Genomic DNA, 22,860 nt, shown 5'->3' on the forward strand with positions numbered 1-22,860 from the left:
CGTCTGCCAAGAAATCTGGTTTCAAAATGTCAAGTAATTCAAATGGCACAAAACTAAAATCTAAATTTTAAAAAAATCTCAAAAAATCGACATATTTACAAAAATCCACGTTGTTCAAATTTAAAAACCCTTCAAAATAGTTGTCTCGTGGTTTTATATTTCCTAGATTATTCTTGAAATCAACAAATTGCTAATTTTATAAATTAAGATCAAACATAATATAAGCTTTTATGAATTAAAACTTAGAATAATCTAACTTAACCTTTTTAGTACCCATATCAATTTGACAGCAGTTGTTTAAACTAGGTTTAAAAAATACACAAATTAAATTGAATAGATCGTTTTTGCTTTGATGTAAGAACATTAAGAACAACTTATATATTTAATCTCAATTTACATTTTGTTACTATTCAAAATACTATATGTGATATATTATACTAAATGTTGTACGAATCCTTTATATAACTTTATATTTTCTACCGTGATTAAAATGTATTGGTCATCATAATTTGTTTCTAAATATTTATAATATACACTAATACAGATAAAAGTAAATAATTAGTTGTTTACTTTTCTCAGTATTCATCGATGTTATTTATTTGATATATAAATTACAATTCAGTTGAACTTCTATCTATTCAGTAGTCAATATAATTCATCACAACTGATTGGCATTAGCTACCTAAAAGTCATAAGTGTAGTATTATATAAATTGGCTATTAAGAGATAATTATTTAATAAGTATTGAAAAATTATATAAATTAATAACCAATTATAGCTTTTTTATTATCAGTATATCATATACCGGTTGGATTTATTTGTTAATACAATTATGCCACTTTCTTTTTTTATATTTAACGCAGCTATTAAAACATATATACTAATTACTAGGCATTTTAAAGTTAATTATTTATATTACGTTCCTACAACGTTTTAGTACTTCGTACCCTTAATTTAGCTAGTGAGAACTTTACAGATTGCAATATTTACATAAGCATTACTGAGTCTGATTTATTATTGATTTTTTATTTACTGTATTTTATTTATTGTACTTATAGACTCACAATTACGTCACCTACAAACAACGGTGTCATTGTGCCGAGGTGGACTAAAGTCCACTTTTAAAATGTTTAGTATTTATAACTTGATAATGCGTATTACCTATATAAATATAATACAACAAAATACACCAGGTAAATATAAATAATGCATATTAATTTTTAATTATAAGTCAACATTTTATAAAAAAAAAAATACTCCTTTATTAACATATGTCTGTATGTATATAATAGATTATAATATATTCATTCTTTATGATCAATGATAAAATATTCGATTGGTAGTTACTAGTTACTCAGTGGTTACATTTGTGATTTGTGTAAACTTTATTTTGCATATTTCGGCATAATATATAAATAAATTATTTTAAATATAATATTCCAAACGAATATTTTACCAAGTAGGTATATCGAACTCAAAATTGTATCCAATATTTATTATCAGATAAAAATAATATTTTATGTATTTTTAAGGACTTGCAAGCTGATCATGTGGGTGGGCAAGTTTATGGACTACGTCTTATATTTTACAAATATTGTAATTTGTTTTTTATTTTTCAACGAATTTATTGATGAGTTACTTTTGCTTCAAACAAATGCGAATGTGTTAACAAGAATGTGTAAACTAATTGCATGTATCAAAGGTAAATAAAGTGGGCCATAATCCCAATAAATGAATATAAATAATTATATAATACTTAGGGTAGGCGGAAAAAAGCCCACGGAAAAAAAGCCAAGAAAAAAATTAAATATAAATGTACCTATACTCTACTCCTAATTATATAAATTAATAATTCATAAATTATTATAGCCAATGTAAGGGATTTTATGTGAGGATACTCAAGAACCTTTTTTTAAACTTATTTATTCAATGAAAACTTTCAAATATAAATAATTTTATGCCTGAATATGACTTATGCTGAACTATTAATTATACATAAAAAACCACTTTTAATAGTAAAATTAAATTAAATATAAGTATGAACTAATCTATACATAATAAATGGTGTTATAAATCAAAAAGTATCAGGGGTATAAGTATAACATCTTAGGTAAGTACCTATAAATATACTACATTTATACAAAAATTACACAACTATAAAAATAATAATATAATAAGTTAATACAAGGCATGGTGGTAGTATAATATATTTGGTCAATAGTTAAAGTCAGAAAACATCAGTCTTACGCAGTTACGCACATATGCATACTACATTTATACAAAAATTACACTTGATAATAATTTATGACATTATTTTAATTATAATATATTATAGGTAAACGCCAAACGGTAATTACTAATTAGGAGTAGAGTATATGAGTTCAAATTTATATTTAATTTTATTTCCGGACTTTTTTTCCGTGGGCTTTTTTTCCTTGGAGTGTTTATTTTGCTGTGCTTTTTTCCATTAAATTTTTTTCTGGGTTTTTTGTCCTCAGTCTCTTTTTCTGCGACTCAAATACTTAGGTATATATTCATTTGTTCTACAACTTTTTTTTAGATTCAGATTAAATAATCGTATTGTAACTATTTCATGACGCAGACTTTCCACAGAGAAATCTTTTCAATTTCTTTTCTTTTTCATATTCTAATATTTCAATTTCACTCAACAACTCAGAAAATTTCCACCCCTTATACTTATCACAAACCTCTCCCTCTGCAACAAAGTAATCGTTACTTAGAATTTACATTTGACCAGCGCTTCACCTGGGCAGTGGGTATCAAACATACACACTAAAAGAAAACTAGGTACTAAATGACAGACCTAACCAAATAGGTGACTATGGTAGTGTTATTTCCTAACATCAAAACAAGTAAACTTAAGTCTTGGATAATAAAATAGACTTATTTACTAGCTAATTTTCAATCCACTATGGAATTGCGTAATACAAGTTTGGGGGTCAGCGAAACCATCAAATATTAAAAAGCCCCCAAATATTCCAATCTAAAACCCTCATAGTCAATCATTAAATCTCCTTTCCGTGTACCGAATTATATACCACTCACATCGGTAAGTATAATTGATGACTCCCCTCGTTTTTGAAGCGTTGTTGATGTTTATATGTCAAAAATACTTCATATTAAATAAAATGTAAATAGCTCAAAAATGTATGTTTCAGCGCTATTACTAATGGTGGGTATAATTCCCCAGCCATGCGCTATCCTCCATATCATAGTTGTTAACCCGCATCAATTTTGCTTATTGTAAACTAATCACAGATTGTTAAACTTATGAATAAAGTAAAAAATATATTCTAATATCAGTCAACAGTTATGCTTATTAAGTATTATATTTTTCTTATAATTAAGATTGCATCAATAAAAATGATTTGTAAAATAAAGTTTAAAAGCAAAGCATGTATAAGCTGTGCATTGGCTAATATATATTGTTTTGTATGACTATTTATTCTAAAGCTTCATGTGACGCCATTTTGAGGGTTTTGGATCACCTGTATGGCTGTATACATATTATGTATCGTGTTTGAATGAAATCACTTGTCTTGTTTAAAAATCATAGTTCAAACACACATGTTTAAAAATAAATTAATATTAAGTAATTAGGTACTTTAAAATGTGTCATAATCCTAAAAACTATTTAGTAAACCCTGCAGATCAATTCAAAATTCTTTTACAAATAAAATGGGTAGTTTAAAATCAAACCTATATGTATACAATAATACACTGAACAGTGTCCAATATGGGGTAACTACCCTACATGCTGAATGCTTATGGGAATGCGGATTCCTGACTGGCTTTACATCTACTGTCACAATGCCACAGTAGGAATCATTGTATCTTTTATACTTCACGATTTTTTTCGAACATCATTTCCGTTTTTATTTTCATTCTCATTTATTGCATCCTATTTTCGTATATAGTACAATAATAAACCTAGTGAATAAGGTCAAGTTGTATGCCAAACAGTATCTATTGTAGTGTTAAACCTACATGGCTATATAAACGCTTAATTTACCATACGGAAATGTGATAAAAATGTCAGCGTGCTACAACAACAATACCGATATTATGTATTAACCAGGCACAATATTCCGGTACACATATATTTTGTTATACACCGAGTGCTTCTGTATCATTTAAAATCGATTTGTCCACAATAGAATAATTGAAAGCGTCGCGTACCTGCGGTCGTACTACTCGTACCCGTAACCCGTCGTAATATAAAAGAACAGCATCCATGTCTTATGTACTTTAAAATATAATACAATAACACTAAGATATAACAACTATATTATAATATGTGAATCCGATGAAAATACAATATCATGCGGGGAGGTAGAGTGGCGTCCGGCGACTGTTCCGGAACACACGGCGGTAATCGCGGTTATAAACTTATAACCGCGAGTATATGATTATAACGGTGCGACTGTGCGAGTGTACAACAATAATAATATGCGAGATCGGCCGGTTGGACGACGCGTTTTACTATCCGGACAGACCTAAACGAACGGGTTACGGAATCGGCGCGATGGCTTTTTTGGTACGCGACGAGACTTACCAGCCGCCCGCCGTGATTCTCGTCCGCCGTCCGTGGTTCATTCATGCATCTGCGCGCGTGCGCAGAAATCCCGGAGAGATATAACAACAATAATAATATACAACTCTATAGTACAACTCTCGACGCGTTTCGCCGTAACGAAAAATATTACGCGATATCGGCGGCCAGGCAGGCCGGTGCCGTGCTCCGCCGGGTCGTGTTTCCGAGAGACCTGTTTGCGGCGCGCGGTCCGCCATCTGGCGGATAACGGTCATCGCCGTTTCTGTTGTACGCGTATTGCTATCATTATTAATATTATTATTATTATTATAATATACACGTAATAATATAATATGGTATATTATATACACCAACAACGTCTTGCATCGTCGTCGGCGTCGTCGTCTTCGTCATTATTATTATTATTATTATTATTAAGACACCGCAGCTCCCCGCAACCCCACCACTCGAACACAACGGCTCGACCGAAGAACGACGACGACGACGACGACGACGACGACTGGAAACCGGCCAACAGCAATACTCGCCGCCGCCGCCGCTACCACGACGCGACGTCCGTGGTCCGTCTCATTCATCGTTTCGCCGCCGTCGTGCCCGTAGTCTTTGCCGTGCCGTCTCTATTGTTGCGTGTCGTGCGTGTCGTCAGCGAGCGTACATAATAAAAATATTATAATATTATACACTTGTCGGTTACGCGGTTATTATCGCGCACAGTCATCGGTCCGGTTCTTTTTTAAATTTTATCCGACGTTTTGATTTTCTTTCGTAAATTAAATTATCCATTTTTAACTTCTCCGTTCGATTTACTAGCAAATCGGAGCATATATTACGTATATTTAGGTATTTTGTACTCGCGAATCTTGTTAGTTCATTTGGTGTTAATTATTGTTGTTCGAAATCCATCGATTTTCCCGACTGAATGTTTATTATACATATAGACCTATGTAGAAAATATGTTAATCCATGGTTAAGAACGAATCGCCAACACGAATGCCGACAATGAAATCGCCAGATCAAATATTACACCTACCGTAGTGCGACAAAACGAGACGGTCGCCAATTCGTTTCATAACAATATTATTATTGTTGTTCATTTGTTTCGAATATTCATCTGCTGCTGTTGTCTATTGCTGCCCTACAGATCACAGTTGATTTGGGTATATAGGTAACATATTACACGTATTTTTAAGTTATAGTGTTATACTTTGACAAAAGACTCGTAGATTTTTAGTTATCATTACATTAAGTCTGAAATGTTATCATTATTTGTTCAAATTTTAAAAATTGTACAAATTCTTGTTGCCATAAAATAGGTATTATCGTGATTCGTGGTGAAAACAGAAAAATTACAAATAATACGTAACAAATACGCTGAATATTGAACGTATTTTTAATATAACATGAACCACCCGTCCATTACAGCGATAAGACATCTTACACCTGTTGGTCGTATCCAAATAATTAACTCGATTATCAGTTATCTTATCTAAATGTAATTGTTACGACAGTACAAGTGTGTACACAACTCACTACTATTATTACACTAGTGTGTAATATGTATGTTATCTCGACCAAGTGACAAGTATCATTAAAGATCATATTTTTCAAATTATTAGTATTACCTTCATATAATATATTATGTTAAGTACACAGTAATGTTTTTGTACATACTAAAAATATTTTCATGTAAACTTGATCACAATATATGTAACTCGCAATTTAATTTTTGTACAGAACTTTGGGCTCTGAGGATGAACTTTTAAGATCCTATGTACTGCGTTGTGGTGATAATCTAAATAAATAACTGCTGTTAAATCTTTATATTTAAAACATTTACCTATTCAATTTTAATCCAAAACCAAAGGCATCGTATTCATTTTGTTGGTCTTTTTCGTTGATATTTGATCAATTCTCGTACACACGGCCTCGCCGGCCCTCCGAACATCTGGAGGAAAGCAATAGCATATTCTAATGTTTGTATCTGGTACCAATTCTCCACCACATACAACTATACAAGTGTACGGATCCAGGTTTCAATATCATCCAGGCTTTGAGAAGCATTATTCGAATAATGATTATTTTTACATTATAACAAAATAATAAACCATTTAATAAGCTAGATAATGTTGTTTAGGTTAGGTTATCGATGGGCAAAATATGAAAGGCTTACAAAAAAATTGCAGGGTACTTGGCAGGCGCGGATCCAGCCCGAGATTAGGGGGGGGGCGAATATTTTACATACAAAATAAAATATCTAATAAAATATAATATGTGGCCAAGCGCACATATTTGTGTTCAAAAATAACTTACACGAAACAGTTATGGTTAATACAACTTTATAATCAATTGATAAATTCCAAATAACGATTACTTGTTAAAAATGAACGAAAATAAAATCCGAATCCACCGTTGAAAAGAAGACGTTTCACTGAATAACCACGTATATAAACGGAAGAATTGATCTGATAACCGAGTAAATTATAAGGCCAAAAATAAGCCTATACAAATTGACAATTGTCTACTACCCGTCGACTGCGGCACTCAACGTATTAAAATTAGTTTTAAATCTTTTTACTGGGCATTTTTCCTAAACAAAACACAGTTTACGGGGGGGGCGGCCGCCCCCTCCGCCCCCTACTGAATCCGCGCCTGGTACTTGGTTGCTGGTATTGCTAGAACAATATTTTATATTTTGATGTGTAACCTTTATCCAGCACTAAATAATATTGTAACATTTATTTATTTCACGAAGAACTTAAGTAAAAAAATATATTGCAAGTGTTCTAGTCAATATTATAAATGTTACAACCTATTAAAACGTAGTAATGATTAACATTTTTTTTAATATGACGGAATAGTTTGGAGTTTGGATTGTTCAAAATGGCACCATTCTTATTATCTCGAAATAATTGGAATACTATTGTTTTATCTTCAACTTTTAATTATACTATCTACCTTACACAACAGCACACCATCGACAAAGTACCTAAACCTGAAGTTGAGTCTATGAAACTGTTAGTTTTTTATTTCATTTGTTTTTTTTTTTTATCAATGGAATCTTCGCTGGTGTGCTAAACTCGAAATCGAGTGAAATTCAATAGTCAAAAAAATAAAATACAAAACCCTTACCCCTTGTACTCGTCCCAATAGATCACGCCCGTATATATCGCATAATATATCTCCTATACTACCACCTAGAACGTACCACCTATACGCATTGTAATATTATATACAACCGATGACGTAGTCGTCCTTCTGCACACCTGCTGCTGCTGGTGCTGCTGTCATGCCAAGTATCTACTCTTTTACACACATACACGCACACACATGCACAAAAAAAACATACACACATACATACACTCGACCGTCATCTGGGAAGCAGCACAAAAACGGCGTCGTGTGTCGTTTTTTTTTCCTTTACAATATCCGTCTACTACGTTCGGTGGGTAGTGTTGTACCCCTCCGTGTCGCCGCCGCCGAAGTCCTCTCACTCGATCCCTCTCACTCGTTCGCTCTGTCTATTTTTCTCTCTCAATCTCTCTTTTTCCATGTGTCTGCCGACTACAGCGGTATCACCCATTCAAGTATCGTGTTACTTAACCATGGCGCGTACCCGTACTTACTTACTATGCACTGCCTACAACTACAACCACCACACGGCTGCACCACTAGTACTACTACTCTACAGCTATATCTCCTATTAGTGAGGAGAAGACCTTATGTATGTATGTGAGTGTGTATATTATAATCGAGGGAGAGCAGAAGGCTCACAATTTATATATATATTATATATTATGGTGCCGTTTTCCTTACGCGTGCGTGCGTATACGTGCGTGCGTGCATGCGTGTGCAACCGGTCGTCGCCATCGTCGTCGGTGTAGACCTAGTCTTTTTCGTTCGGTGACGATAAACCGTCGGGGACGGGGTCGGTGGGGACAGAAACGAGAGACGACCGTATGTGCCGGAGAAATATACAGAGAACGAAAGGGCGGGCGGAGAAGCAAACTAATATAATATATAGCCGAGAGTGTATGAGTGTGTGAGTGTGTGCTCTCGCGATGGTAGACAGGAGAGATTCGTGGGAGAATAATATTATGGCTAACCGAACCGCCCGCGTAAAAAAGGGATGTGTGCGTGTGGTTTTTGGAATATTATGCTTATTACTTATTGTATACTACAAGAGACGACGGCGACGAGTTCTTTGTGCCGAAAAAAAAACCAACGCGTTTCGCACCCGCTGATGGATTGTTGTTTTTGTCCACGCAATTGTGCGAATGTTATTGCTTGCTAAAATATATTATATTATATTACTTAGTAATAATTACACACTCGTATGATGATGCATTATCATTAATGAAAATATTGGTTTATTTGAATGACGATGAATGCGTTTTTTTACGTACCTATATCTATGTTATACATATATATACAGTGTGAGTTACACAGTACTTTCCTGTTTTCTCATCATAAGGCTAACACAGGAAAACCACAATTTCCCACACATCTACCCTGTATAGTGTATGTATAATAATCTACGTGTTATACTCAATTACGACCACGTAAGGTTATTGAATTTTATTTTTATTAAACTGTTAAAAACACAAAACAACGATACAGTATTATTGAATTCTTCGAGAAAACAGGTGATGTGAAATATAATGAGTGTTTGGTCATTTGTTTTTTATGCACTTATATGTATTATGCTTTATGTTTTATACTTTTATCTATGGAAATCACCTAATAAATAACATTATTTGTATATAATTTGGAGAGGTTTAAATGTACTATATCGAACCTTACATTTTCAAAGGATTTCTTTATAAAGTTGTACTCGTAAAAATAATATAGTGTTCACTTCCTAATACTTACGCAATATTGTATAGTTGTGATTCCAAACGAATATAAACTATTTTCCATTGAAAACTCTTGTTTTCACCGTTTATTAATGACAATTACTATATTTAACTGATATTTGCATGTTATTGATAGACATTAATGATAATGTGAACAATGATGTTCAATAGTTGAACTAATTTTATTTTATTATATAGGTGAACAATTTACCCGCCGGTGGTCACTAAACACAGTGGCTAACACCGGGTTAGAGTAGTATGGACTCTGACGAAGACTTCAAACATTATTCGTCGTGCTATTACGACGACGACACTGATCGAGCTTTTTATCCAGAGAACGCACAACATCAACATCAATTAGGTACTAAAAGTTGGCTCGACTGCGAAAAAACGCCAGCAGTGACTCATCGGCAATCTCAGTGCCCACCACAACAGAGAATACTTGACAATATTGTGACATCATCAAACAAAGTTCGTAATAGTAAAATCGTAGAACGATGGACTAGAAATACTGAACTATCTAGAGACTTAACGTGTGATGTAGACGCCCATTCTCTACGTTCAGTAAGTACATATTCATGTTTATTTATTTTTTGACTATTTATGTGAATTGATAGTTAATCATGGGATATCTGTAAAGCAGCTTATAAACTACCCAATTCAGACAAATTTACCGAAATTTAAGTACCGAAAACTAATAATTGCACCTATTAGTTGAGTAATTACAATGTATATCACCACGATACAGAACCCGTCAATCAATAGTAATAAACACTAATCATAAGCATAACTTATAATAAACATTTAAAGTGTTTTTAATGCACTTCATATCTTTTATTTACATTTTACATTTTAAAATTAACTTTACATTTCTTAGTTTTTATCAATGTTCATTTATTGAACATGGAAATATTTTTAGTTTTTAAATAATTACTATTAATAAGAGCAATAATTCTAAATAGTATCATTATATTAAATATTCATTATAAATATTGGTATGAGACCAATTTGATCATATTAATTTATAATTTTTTATCTATATTAAAACTTCTATTCAATAAAGCTATCTTGCTTGTAATTATCGGCAATGGTCCCATTGTGACTTACCTTAATTATTTTAATAATATTATTGTCCTCGTATATTGAAGGCAATTAAAATACAAATATGTTCTTAAGTTCTTAACAGAATGAATACAAAGCTATACTCACATCGTATTTGGTCTTACCATAAGCCATTAGGGGACAAATAATTTATTTTTTATCTTTTCCGATTCTGAGCGAATCGTTTAATAGGTATTGGTTGGTTGTATAATTTTTTTTCCATACAATTTTTTAAGCAGTGAAGTTACATATTTTAGGGAATCTATTCTCAGATCAGAATAATTTTTCAATAATTTATCGTTGTTAAAATGTATGGTAATAATACATCACTATGCTGTGCATACACATAGTTGAATGAAGCTAGTTAATTTTTTCAATTTGTTATTTTTCTCGTTATAGTCGTAGAAGTTTGCGTAATTGCGAGATAACTGCGTTATTTAATATATATATACACTTGAGTGAATGTTTCTATTAATTATTCTATATTGACGTGACGAAACAAGATGGGTCATTTATTTTTTTGTCATTCAGTATTTATTAACTTATGCTTGTTAATAAATTATTTCCCAACAGGTACCTATGTAGGATTCTCTCAAGGAGAGTTTTCATTAGCTCCAATTATAAAGTTTAGTTACTATACCACCACTCCAACCACACTAACCAATTGTTTAGTTACACATTACTCGAACTTATTGTACTTCTACAAAAATACTTTTAACTCAGATACAAAATAATTATAATAATTTATATCTATGTATTATCTGTAATATTATATAGTATTAAACTAATAATAAATACAGACAAATTAATGTATAATATAATATCATTTTACTATAATTTATATTACTATATTATATATTAATTTGTCGGGTTCTAATCTTCATACTCCCAGTTTGAAATACAATATAAATGTAAAGATAAGACTAATTCACTTTGGAAGCTTGGGAAATAATTTTTTTATTTCAACTAGTTGTACTAAGTCAGTTAAAAAATCATTGTTGTATTGATAAATCTGTGTGAGTAATTATTTTAAAAGTCAATAATTATAATAATCATAATAAAGTGTATAAAAAACTTGATATTTAAAGAAAAGGTTTTTACTCAAATCTAAAAAAATTTACATTTTGCAAGTTTCTTTACCAGGATAATACTTATAATTTATAAATTATATTTGTAGTATAATTAGTTATTCTTATTATTATTTTAATATTTACGTGACTAAATATATATTAACTTCTGCGACCGTAGTCCATCCGGTGTTGTTGATGCGGTTCTGTGTGCATCCGGTTTTTCTGTCTTCATTCACCTGACCGTTGCTTACAGGAAGTACTGCAAGAATAACAATAATAACATCGTATACACGCCACTTATTCTGACGATTGTTATTATTAGATTCTTTTAAAAAAAAATTAATACGACCAAAGGAAACGAACGATGGTCCTAGAGTTGACAATAAAAACAACGTAGACAGTAGCAACGCAACAGATGATACAGAAAAATCAAAAGCGGCAGTGAAAAAGATTTATTATTGTTATCAGAAGGGTACTAAACTAAACCGGCCGCATCCATCCCTATATATTAAGTATATTATAATAGTGAAACAGCGGCGTTACGGTCTCCTCAACAATCTTGTAGTATTATAATGTCTTGTTGTTATTATTACAACGGCTATGATACTAATAACGTGTTCCGCCGGCGCGAGAAAAGACATTTCCGGTTTTTTAAATAACAATCACTATAGAATAGCGACATTTAACTCGTTAAAAAAAAAAGAATAATAATAATAAAAAACGAAAATATGATGTCGGGGGCGACTCATTTAATCTTTAGATCTTCAGTTTGTGTGTATCAAGTGGGTACTGGGTACTAATAATAAAAATAACGCTGACGAAAGAAGAAATCATTTGTTATTATCATGCATAAAAAATATAATATATATATATGCTGGCACGTTACTTGAATATATGTATTTAAACTCGAATAGTTGAATATATGTATTTAAACATAAATATATTTATAAGCACAATCTCCATCGCTCCAGTAGGTACACGATTGTGAAATAAAATTAACGAAATATTGTTATCGAGAAGTTTAAAATTTAAATACTTTGTCTTTGTACGCTGTCTGTAGTTATTTTCAAATCCCGCATTTTTGTCCCGTGTAAATTCTGTATTTGGTCCAATAATTGAATAATATAGATTTACTGATAATTCGAATTTCATCAGAGTCTAGAATTTTACGCAACAAATAATTGTACTCATGGTTGTTGTATGTATAATTTATTGATTGTTATTTTTCATTTTTCAAATTTGCTTGAATAATAAAAGCATGGTATGTAAAACAATTTTTTTGATCAAGGTGTCATTGGAACCTATATTGTAAAATAGCCATGTATTAGCATATATTATTATGTCTACACGTATTATTATTATTATTATTATTATATGCATTGTGGCGTTGATGGAGATGGTGGTGGTGGTGTTGTCGATGGTGGACGATGATAGTAGTGGTGGCGGTGAATAATAATGAATGGATCTTTTAATATACACGTTACGTACATGAATAATCTCAGTGTCTTAGGGTATTTTATATTTTCTTTGTTTTACATGTCTGGACGATGAGTAGTTTACATGAGTGGTACACGCGATGAATATTAAAATCTCGTAGGATTTTCACGGATTCAATAATCGTCAAACCTTTGAATTTCAATTGTATTATTTTTATTATTGTTATAGACCGTATACATCTACGATATTTTTATATTTTATTAGTACCTGCGAGAACTGAAAAACGACAGAAGATATAATATATTCGAATATTCGTCGCCTCGAATGCTCAAATGAAACAATTATGTATTTTGCATTATAAAATATACCAAAGTGACATGGTGTTAAACAATAATATTCTATAAAATACCGTATAATTTTTTTTTAACGTAACTTAAATTGTTGAATTGAAATAAAATTCCATGAATACAAAAAGGTTTTAATTATAAATTAAACAAGAATAACATTTCTTATCTACCGTGGTGAAAGGGTGCGTTGATGATGGTTATTCAGTAGAAACAGCTGTGGTGACTGGGTAACGACTCCTACACACAACCAGAGTACCAGACACTGCCGTTGTTACAGACCGTAGTTGTATTGCTGCATGCTGATGCTGTTGTGTTCACAATATGTGTTTTCGTTTTATTTATATAAAATGTTTAACGCTCCAAAATCGTACAGTTCAATGAAAATAACTCTTAACATTATAATATTATAAGGCTATAACCTATCATTGTAATGTTCGTACAAGCTCGATTATCTATCCTGCATTTTAATTGATTAAAAATTAATCTGTTCACTCCGATAGTCACTCCAAATCATACCTTATACTTGGAAATCGTGTTAATGGAACTGTGATTATTCCGTAATAATATACAACTTTATATTATTATTATCAAGCTGCCTTTTATCGTATTAGTTATATTACGTCATAATTTTACTATACATAATATTAGTATATTACCTATAATTCACCTAAGATTAGTTTCACTTGTATTATTCCTGTTATAATATCATAATATATAATAATGTTTATATTAATATGTAAAACGAGTCTTGTGTGAAACACATAACGAGCGACTATCTGTATAGCAACAGCAATAACGTTGCTCACACACACTTGTATACGTTATACAGTTGGATTGAAGCCAAGTACCGTCGAATTTTCATTATTTAGTCTCACTTTAAATTCTGATGGCGCTGTAGACGATACTCCACAACAACTGCATGTGATTGAAAATAATTATAAAATAATAAATATTTCATTTCAAAGTATAACATAAAACTATCGTTTGGATAACCAAAATATCTTTTAAAAGTTAGTGTTTTATTTTTTTATTTTTCATTAAATATGTAGATTAAAATAATAACATTAAATTATAATAATATTTTTTTTTTATAATCGTTGTCTTACCAGCACCAAGCGTTTCAGTGAACACGGAGTATTTAAATTATTATGTTGGTTAAGCGTGGGCTTTGGAGGTGGTAGCGATAGTGTGTAGTATAGTGTAGTTTCGTTATGATCAGGATGGGTACTATTTTTAGAATACATAGCATACATATACATTAGCATTTACCACCTATATATAAGGTTATGCACGCATATTAAATGTGTATACAATATATTATCATGGCTATCATTAGATATTATACTATAGTAGTAGTACAGAACATTGGTTCTGAACATGAGTAAACTTAAGTCGCAATATTTTGTATTTTTTTTTTTCATTTATTAGTATAATATAGACACTGTATTATAGTTTGGACAATATTTCTTTCTTCTCCGAATGTTTATAATAATAGATTGGTATATACTTTCGTCGAAGATTTTTTTTGAATAGAACTTTACAGTATTGATTTAAGAACTATGTTTTTTGTTACATTATCCAGAACAGTTGATCTTCAACAGTTTATAATAAAAAAACAAGGTTTTAATCACCATAAGCATAATAAAGAACGAGCGCCACCGCTTTTGTCTTCCAGCTTACTTGTAAAATGAAACGACCGTTTGGTGTCTAATATCTGTTACATGTGTTTTCTCAGTATTCTTCTCTGTTTTTATATACAAGGATTGTTCATTATGCTGTCTGTTATAGTATATAGTTGTCTGATGATAACCTATTTTACTCTTTTGACTTTCGTGTTATGGTATTTGAAATTTCTGTGTTGTATTAATCATATATGTGTTTTTTTTATACATACGTGTTAAACTAACATAATTTTTTTTCCACTCGATGGACGATTAAAACAATAATATAATTTTTACACATTCGTCATCATTAGTAGCAACGAACGGACTAGCCATTAAATAAACTGAAAATATACAAACAATGACAGAACAAAAAAATATTTAATAATTTGCCTCCGTTTGCTGACCAACAGTTTTAGATTGATTCGTTGCTACTATACCATGCATATAATAATATTATTACTCACGGTAACATTATCTCATTTTTCCATTCTCGCCAATCCACCTACTTTTCGTGCGCACACTTTTATTACACAGTTTAATAATAAAACTCATCTATTCTTTCGGTTAATTTCAGTGGCAAAGCTCCTCCGCCTCGCACGATGGTGGTAATTCAATTAAATCAATTCGTTCCCAGCAACCGAATCAACTGGGGCCAAAGGCCGCCAAGCACACCGGTCATAATAATATTATTATAGGGGACCTCGTGACCCGTCTGTAGTTTCTGCTACCAGGATTTTTTTTTCAATTACGTCCCGCCATGTCCTTTTTATCAAACCAGACCGCGTCTCGTCTAATAACTAACCAACTCGGTCGTATTTAATTTCGTCGTTGTCATCTCGTTGCGTCGACCGTTTTTTGCTGGACAAAATATTTTTTAAAAAAAAATCAGCATTACATAATATGAGATGACAATATTCGAACCGAACATCCGACCGACTGTAGTATCGCTTGTACCTGCATATAGTAGGTAATAGTATATTATATTAATACATCGTATATTGAGAATAGTTTTATTTTCACTCTTCCGTTGCACACACACACACACACACACACACACACACACACACACACACACGCACGCACGCACGCACGCACACACGCACAGGTGGCCGGCGGCGTCGGCGGCCAACTAGGAGTATTTTATTTTATTTTATTTTATTTTATTTTTTCGTTCATTCATTCATTCGTCGTCCGTTCGCGTTCATTCATCGAGTTCGGGGCGGCCTACTCCTTGTGCCGTCGTCGACGTTCATTCATTCATCGCCGCCACCGCTCTCGCACGCACTCGCACGCACGTCGCCTCCTCGCCCCGTTTCCCGGCCGTGGTCCTCGGCGCTCATGAGCGTTCTCTCCGAACACACGCGGCCCCCGGTCTAGGCAGCGACCGCCGTGTTCTACATTATTTTCTCTGCCTTCGCCATGTGTGCGTGTGCGTGTGCGCGCGTTTCACACGCTGTATACAGAGCGGGCGCGCACTCGCACGCACACGCTCCCGCTGCAGCGACGGCGGCGGCGGCGGCGGCGGGGCAGCTGTTGTTCATTCATAGAGTTGGTAGTAGTTGTTCGCCGCCGACCTTGTTCTATCCCTTCTTTTTTTTTTTATTCAATTTTTTTTCCTCGATATTCTTCGTGTGTTACGTTTTCGTGTATTATTTTTTTATTATTATTTTCATCATTATATTATACATATATATATAAATTTACGCGCTAGAGCGCGTGCGTGTACGTGTGTGTGTGTGTGTGTGTGTGTGTGTGTGAGTAGTACACGCAAGGTGAATTTGACCGCACTACACAATAACTCGTCTATGTGTGCATTTTATAGTATATTATACGACCTGCTGCTACAGTTGTACCAAGCGCGACACACAACTGAATATGCATCCACTACGACACACTATACATAATAATATTATGTACATATAGTATATATATATTATATATTTATGCATAATGGAATCGCTCCCGTGTTCCCCGTGTCTTATAATGCTATACGCCTATACGCTTATACCGCGATAACGGACAGGTACCAGCCACCGCCGTCAGCCGCTGGTTAATCGAAATGTTATCCCGAGCATTTTTTGTATAGTGCATATATATTACCATCGCTATTTTCAATAATATAATAATATTAATATGGCCCGTGTTCCCGTATTGCTGTTATTGGATAAAATCAATGGTCTAGACTGAAAAATTACTTCCAATTTAAACAATTAATTTTGTTTCGATCGGCGCGAATCGACTTTTTACATTTTTTTTAGAAAGTTTAAAATTACGCTATATTAATTATGCAATGTCAGAGCGTTCGCATTTCGCGCATACGCAGTGGAAGGAATTTCTTAATTGGAACATTTTTTTTCGAAAAATAAAAATTATCGCGCGTGTCTATTAGTAGAATTTTAATTCACTGAAATAGTGTATTATTGCTGTATAATGTATTATCAGTGTATTGAATTGTAGTTGGCGTTGCTATATAAAATACCATTTAAAACATTTCCTATAATATACTTTTTTAACAAAAATATTTCAATTATCTATGTTTTTACTAATATTTATCTATAGAAAAAACTAATATAGGTCGTTTAGAAAACCAAATATCAGATATGAAGTGCCATAGATGTGGACGTTAAAACTAAAATAATAAACAAAATCATATTTTTTTGTTATTCATACTTCATAGTAGTATTCTAGTATATAATAGTATTCATGTACTTAAACCATATTATGTTATTTTAAAAGAATTTCTAACAACATTCACTGACAAATTTCATTATTTTTTATATTTTATGGTTATCATATTATCATGTTTATTTGTTAGGTTTGAATAAAAATATGTTTTCTAAGTAATCATAAAATTATAATTCTTATTAGTTATTAGACTATAGTAATTTTATAAGGTACCTACTACTATAATATTGTTATAGGTTCTTACTTACTTCATAGTTTTTAATTTTTTTCCTTTACTCCTATTAAAAATGAATTAAATGCTTTGAAAACTTGTTTTGCTTATAAATATATTTAAATAACAAGTAATGAAATTTAATTAAGTTTGATACATGTGAACATTGTATGCGTCATTGTACACTTCTAGAACATAACTCATAAAGTCTATAGGTTTATTAAAAGTTGAATCACAAAAAAATAATACTTATAAGTTGTATAACTAATAAGTTATGACCGATAAGACTAAATTTACATTTACTCTAATTTATACGAATAGGTTTTTACTTTATCAATCCAATTTATGAATATTAAGTAATATATGATAGAAACCTACATAGTATATATACATTATAGTAAAAAAAGCTGCCTATCTTCTGGTAAGATTACTATGGGTTTGAATAGAATACAATTTTTATTAAAAAAATATCAGAAAATCGTATTAAAATGAAAACCGTAGGTATATATTACTTATTGTGGTGACTGGTGATTAATTATTGTTATTATATAATAAAATTCGTCTGTGTTTATTAAATTTTGTATAAACAATTTTGAGTTGCCTTGAAATTATTTATACAGGTTGAATACAAATTTTTTAATACAAAACCTGCGTCTATAATAGTGTAATGAATAAGAAATGTATAGACTAAAAATAGCGATAAGAACTGTTCTGTTTTCCAATGAGAGTATTAAACGCCGCGTATATAATAATTATTAGTTAATAACAATATTTACTATCACATTCCATAATATAATATAGGTATCTGTGTAGTAATTTCTAATTATGTGTGTTGTACCTATTTTTTTCTGTACCATATAATTTCATGAATTAATATAAATAAGGTATTAATAATTCTATTATTCACATGCATTAAGTACCTATATGGATTAACAACCATAGTTTGGAGCGATGTGTAGGCGACTATCCCTTTATATAGTGTCATGTGCTCTGTATTTGCACCTGCAATTATATAATATATATAAGCTTAAGCTATTATATAGGTGTTATTTATATTAGGCTTATGTTGCAACATAATTATGACTAGTGGCGAGACCGTGTATTATACGCGCATAAAATTATATTATTTAACAGCATAAAGCACTTTTGTTATATTATTTTTTCTCCGCCGTGGTTAATCTTATAATGATGTATTTAGCCCGTCAAGTTTTAATATGTCCATTGTTTATACTAGGTACGAATTATTTACTAACCTACAATATTAGTTTGTAGTTCATAACTCTATAAATCTTGTCATTCGATTAATGTTATATGTATTATCAGAATCATTATGTATATTTATGTTTATTATATATTTTGTATTTATGCCTAGTATAATATAGGTATATGTGGTAATTCGAGGTTTTTTACTCTCGTTTTTTCACTTTGTTCTTTGATTGATGCTTTAGGCATCTTTAAAGAAATTATCATATTTTAGCTTAACGTGTAATTCATCTTAGAGTTTTTTTGTTTAGTCTAATCATTAAAATTATAATCTATTTAATTATATAATATAGTATTAAATACGAGCAAATAACATTCAAAGAAAGTCTAAATCAGAAAAGTAAATTATGCCTTTATTATTTGCAACATCTTTTGTAAGGATCTAAATTTTTTAGAAACATTGCTTTAAAATGCTCATGTTCATAATAATGGTTCATAGTTTGATAACAATCATAAACAATAGTACACTTATACATGTATATTATATGCAACGTAGGTACCTACAGTAATATCAAAGTTACATCAAAATAATTTTTTTTATTGAATGATCATATGTTTATATAACCTTATATTTTTAAAATAATATTATGAATTTTAACAAAATGTAGAAATTTTATTTTAATACTATTTATATCGTATTATAATATTATTTACAGTATATTTTTTTTTTATCATAGGTACAATTAAATTTTTTATGAGTTAGTTTACCCTTTAAACTCCGTGTACACTGTAAAGTTGACAGTTTGTCCGTTATCTGCAAATATAGACTGTAGAGATGTAGGTAATATATGTATATATATATATAAGTCGTAGCGTTGATTTTTTTCAATACTTTACTATTAATGTGATAGGTACTTGTATAAGTTATATTTATTTGAAATAGATACGTAAACCTCTTAGTGAAATTAAAACATAGAAAAAATACAAAGCTACACGTCACCGATAATATTTTCATCTTTTAATTCGATAATAGGTCAATAAACTATATAAAATATTGACCTAGAGACCAATGTTGGACCAACAAAAAGTATATATTTGTTTTATTACTCGTAATACTCGTATTATGATATACAGATAATACATCGATGTGTTGCCATCCTTACGTTTTGTTTTATATAAATTGGATTTACCTACGTTCAAATACTATAGATTATCAAACCTAAAATCATGTCTTAATTAAAACTACCTATCTAAAACAATTGGTAGATTAACCATTTGTAATTTATGATCGTTTAACGATTACCGCTGAGAGATATTACATATTTGTTCAAAATTAGTTAAATCATATCTATACTTCATACATATTTTGAATGTTTGTAAAAGCATAGTTTTACATATAAATGAATAAAAAAAATGCTCATATTAGAATAACTAGATTAATACCATGTAAAATGCGCACCAAATATTTAAAACTGTAATTAAACATTACATTTTTCAATTATCTATATAAATAGATATTGCACGTACATAAGTTATAACCTTCTTTTAGTTTGAAATTAAACATTATTGATGTAAGCCAGTAGGTAAAGTTCTAATTTTTTATTCTTTAGGCTAGAGGTATTATTTATCTTATTATTGATTTCTAGCTATCACATATAATACCAACGCTAAATTCGTATACCAAAATAAATTATTGTGATTTTTGCTGCTTCGAGAGTACCTACACAATTTACAATAATTTAAACTCTATGTTGGATCAGGGCTATATAATTACGACTATTTGTTCAATTTAACTTATTTTAACTATTTATATGACGTGTTTATAGTGCTTATACAGTTATACATTTCTATATAAATCAAACAGCAATATATTTTTCACCATTTGCAAGATTATCGAGTTACATAACTGAATATTGCATAAAAACATAAAATGTATTTAGTTAAATTTTTTAGACCAAATCTAATTAATTACATTTTTAATTTATCATAAAGATAGTAGATATACAACTAACTGGTGTATAATTTAGATATGTACCTACCTACCCATAAATTCTAATTTCAAACCCTAACAATTTTGAATGAAAATTTAACCTTAGCAAATAATTTATAATCAAACTATCCATTATGTTTACAGGACATGTCTTCTGGTGGTGAAGATTTTCAAAGTAGCCCTAATATGATGCCATCATCTGTGTCTTCAACAATCATGTTGAACAGCAATAGCAGTACAAACGATATGAACGGAGCTTCGACTTGTGAAAATAGTTGTGGAGGACTTGTGGTTATTAAACAAGAACCGAACACATTGCAAGATTATAAAAGCATCTCGACCAACTACAGTAATAATACAACAGAAGGATGTAATATGCTTCAAAAAGTACCTTCGCTAAGTGATCTTTCTGATCCAGAAAATTCTTTAGGTATGTATACACTACCTATATATATTAATTTATAACTATTATTTTCAATAGATTTTTTTATATTAGTGGTGATATTTGTTAACGGTACCTATATGACCATTATTGGTATTAGAAATAGCATTGTTAAATTCTTTATATTATTCCGGCGCCGTCTTTAGTCGTTCGAATATATAATTTATCCATGGCTTTATTTCATTATTTTACGTACCAATCTATAAATAAAATATACATAGTTAAATAAATCGTGTAATCATTTTAAGGTTAAAATTACAATTTATATACCAATACCACAGCCCAATACAGAACAGTTCCATTGTGTACTTGTGCAATACATTTAATCAAATCCAGACTTTAGGCAACGCATGATATTTCCGATATATAAGTTAACACTTTATTCAATGAGTAACTATATAATATAGAAAGTATCGACGTGTTTCATATTTTTTCCGTATTTAATCATTGCCATTCTTTTTATGACCTAATAAAATGAAAATTATAACGTATGAATATTCCAGTTTTAAAGATACTGTCAGAGTCAGAATTAGAAAACATTGTATAGGTAAATTTCATAAATGTACTTATGTTTTATAGAATTATGCATTACCATAGGTTCTTATATTATGCAGTATATTTTAATATATTTTATAGGTACGTAATTACTAATTTGTAAAATTAGTGGGAGTCCGATATAATATTATATGAAAACATAAAGAGTAGGTACTTGTTACTCCCACGTCCTTTCATTCAAGACCTGTATAGTAATTGGGAGAGCGGACAATGTCTCCTCTATGTTACTGTTTGCCCCTCGAGCTAAGCAATTAATTCAATCAGTTTTAAATAATATATCATAGTTTACAATTTATATCGTGTATGTAGGTTAATATTTATTGTTAATAATTTATACATTTTAACTGTCCCTTTGTCTGCTCTCCGTGAAATTTTAGGCTGGTACATCATACATGCCAGCAATATTATGGTAAGGTACTTGGAGGATGATATTTTAATACCTAATACTAATATTATAATCGTTTCATTACGTATTATGGAATCAGGGGGCACTACGCAGATACTTGAATTTGATTATTCCGCTTAAAACATTTTTCCGGATGAATTAAAAAAAAATCCCAATCGATTTTTTATGTCCAATAGGTACTGTAAAACGAATTTTTAATGACGTATCTCTAAAAAATATTATGTCAACTTCAAATTTTTTTATTTTTTTGGTCCTGAAAAAATTGTATTGCCCCTCAATAAACATGTTTTTTTATTATGCTTAAAAAAGTCAGTTTCATC

At 30.9% G+C, this 22,860-nt stretch overlaps 1 protein-coding gene across 1 annotated transcript in view; it reads left to right on the forward strand.

The window, feature by feature from the left end:
* The first annotated feature begins 5,131 nt into the window (after window positions 1–5,131).
* LOC111030808 (ETS-like protein pointed) overlaps window positions 5,132–22,860 on the forward strand; it is a 57,289-nt gene continuing 39,560 nt past the window's right edge. The window contains exons 1-3 of the mRNA XM_022310493.1: window positions 5,132–5,741; window positions 9,628–9,993; window positions 21,282–21,567. Coding sequence (XP_022166185.1) covers window positions 9,688–9,993; window positions 21,282–21,567 — 592 coding nt within the window. The 5' untranslated portion in view covers window positions 5,132–5,741; window positions 9,628–9,687. The remainder of the gene's footprint in view (window positions 5,742–9,627; window positions 9,994–21,281; window positions 21,568–22,860) is intronic.

This window comes from Myzus persicae, unplaced genomic scaffold, assembly GCF_001856785.1.
Source record: "Myzus persicae strain clone G006 unplaced genomic scaffold, MPER_G0061.0, whole genome shotgun sequence".
NCBI lineage: Eukaryota > Metazoa > Arthropoda > Insecta > Hemiptera > Aphididae > Myzus > Myzus persicae.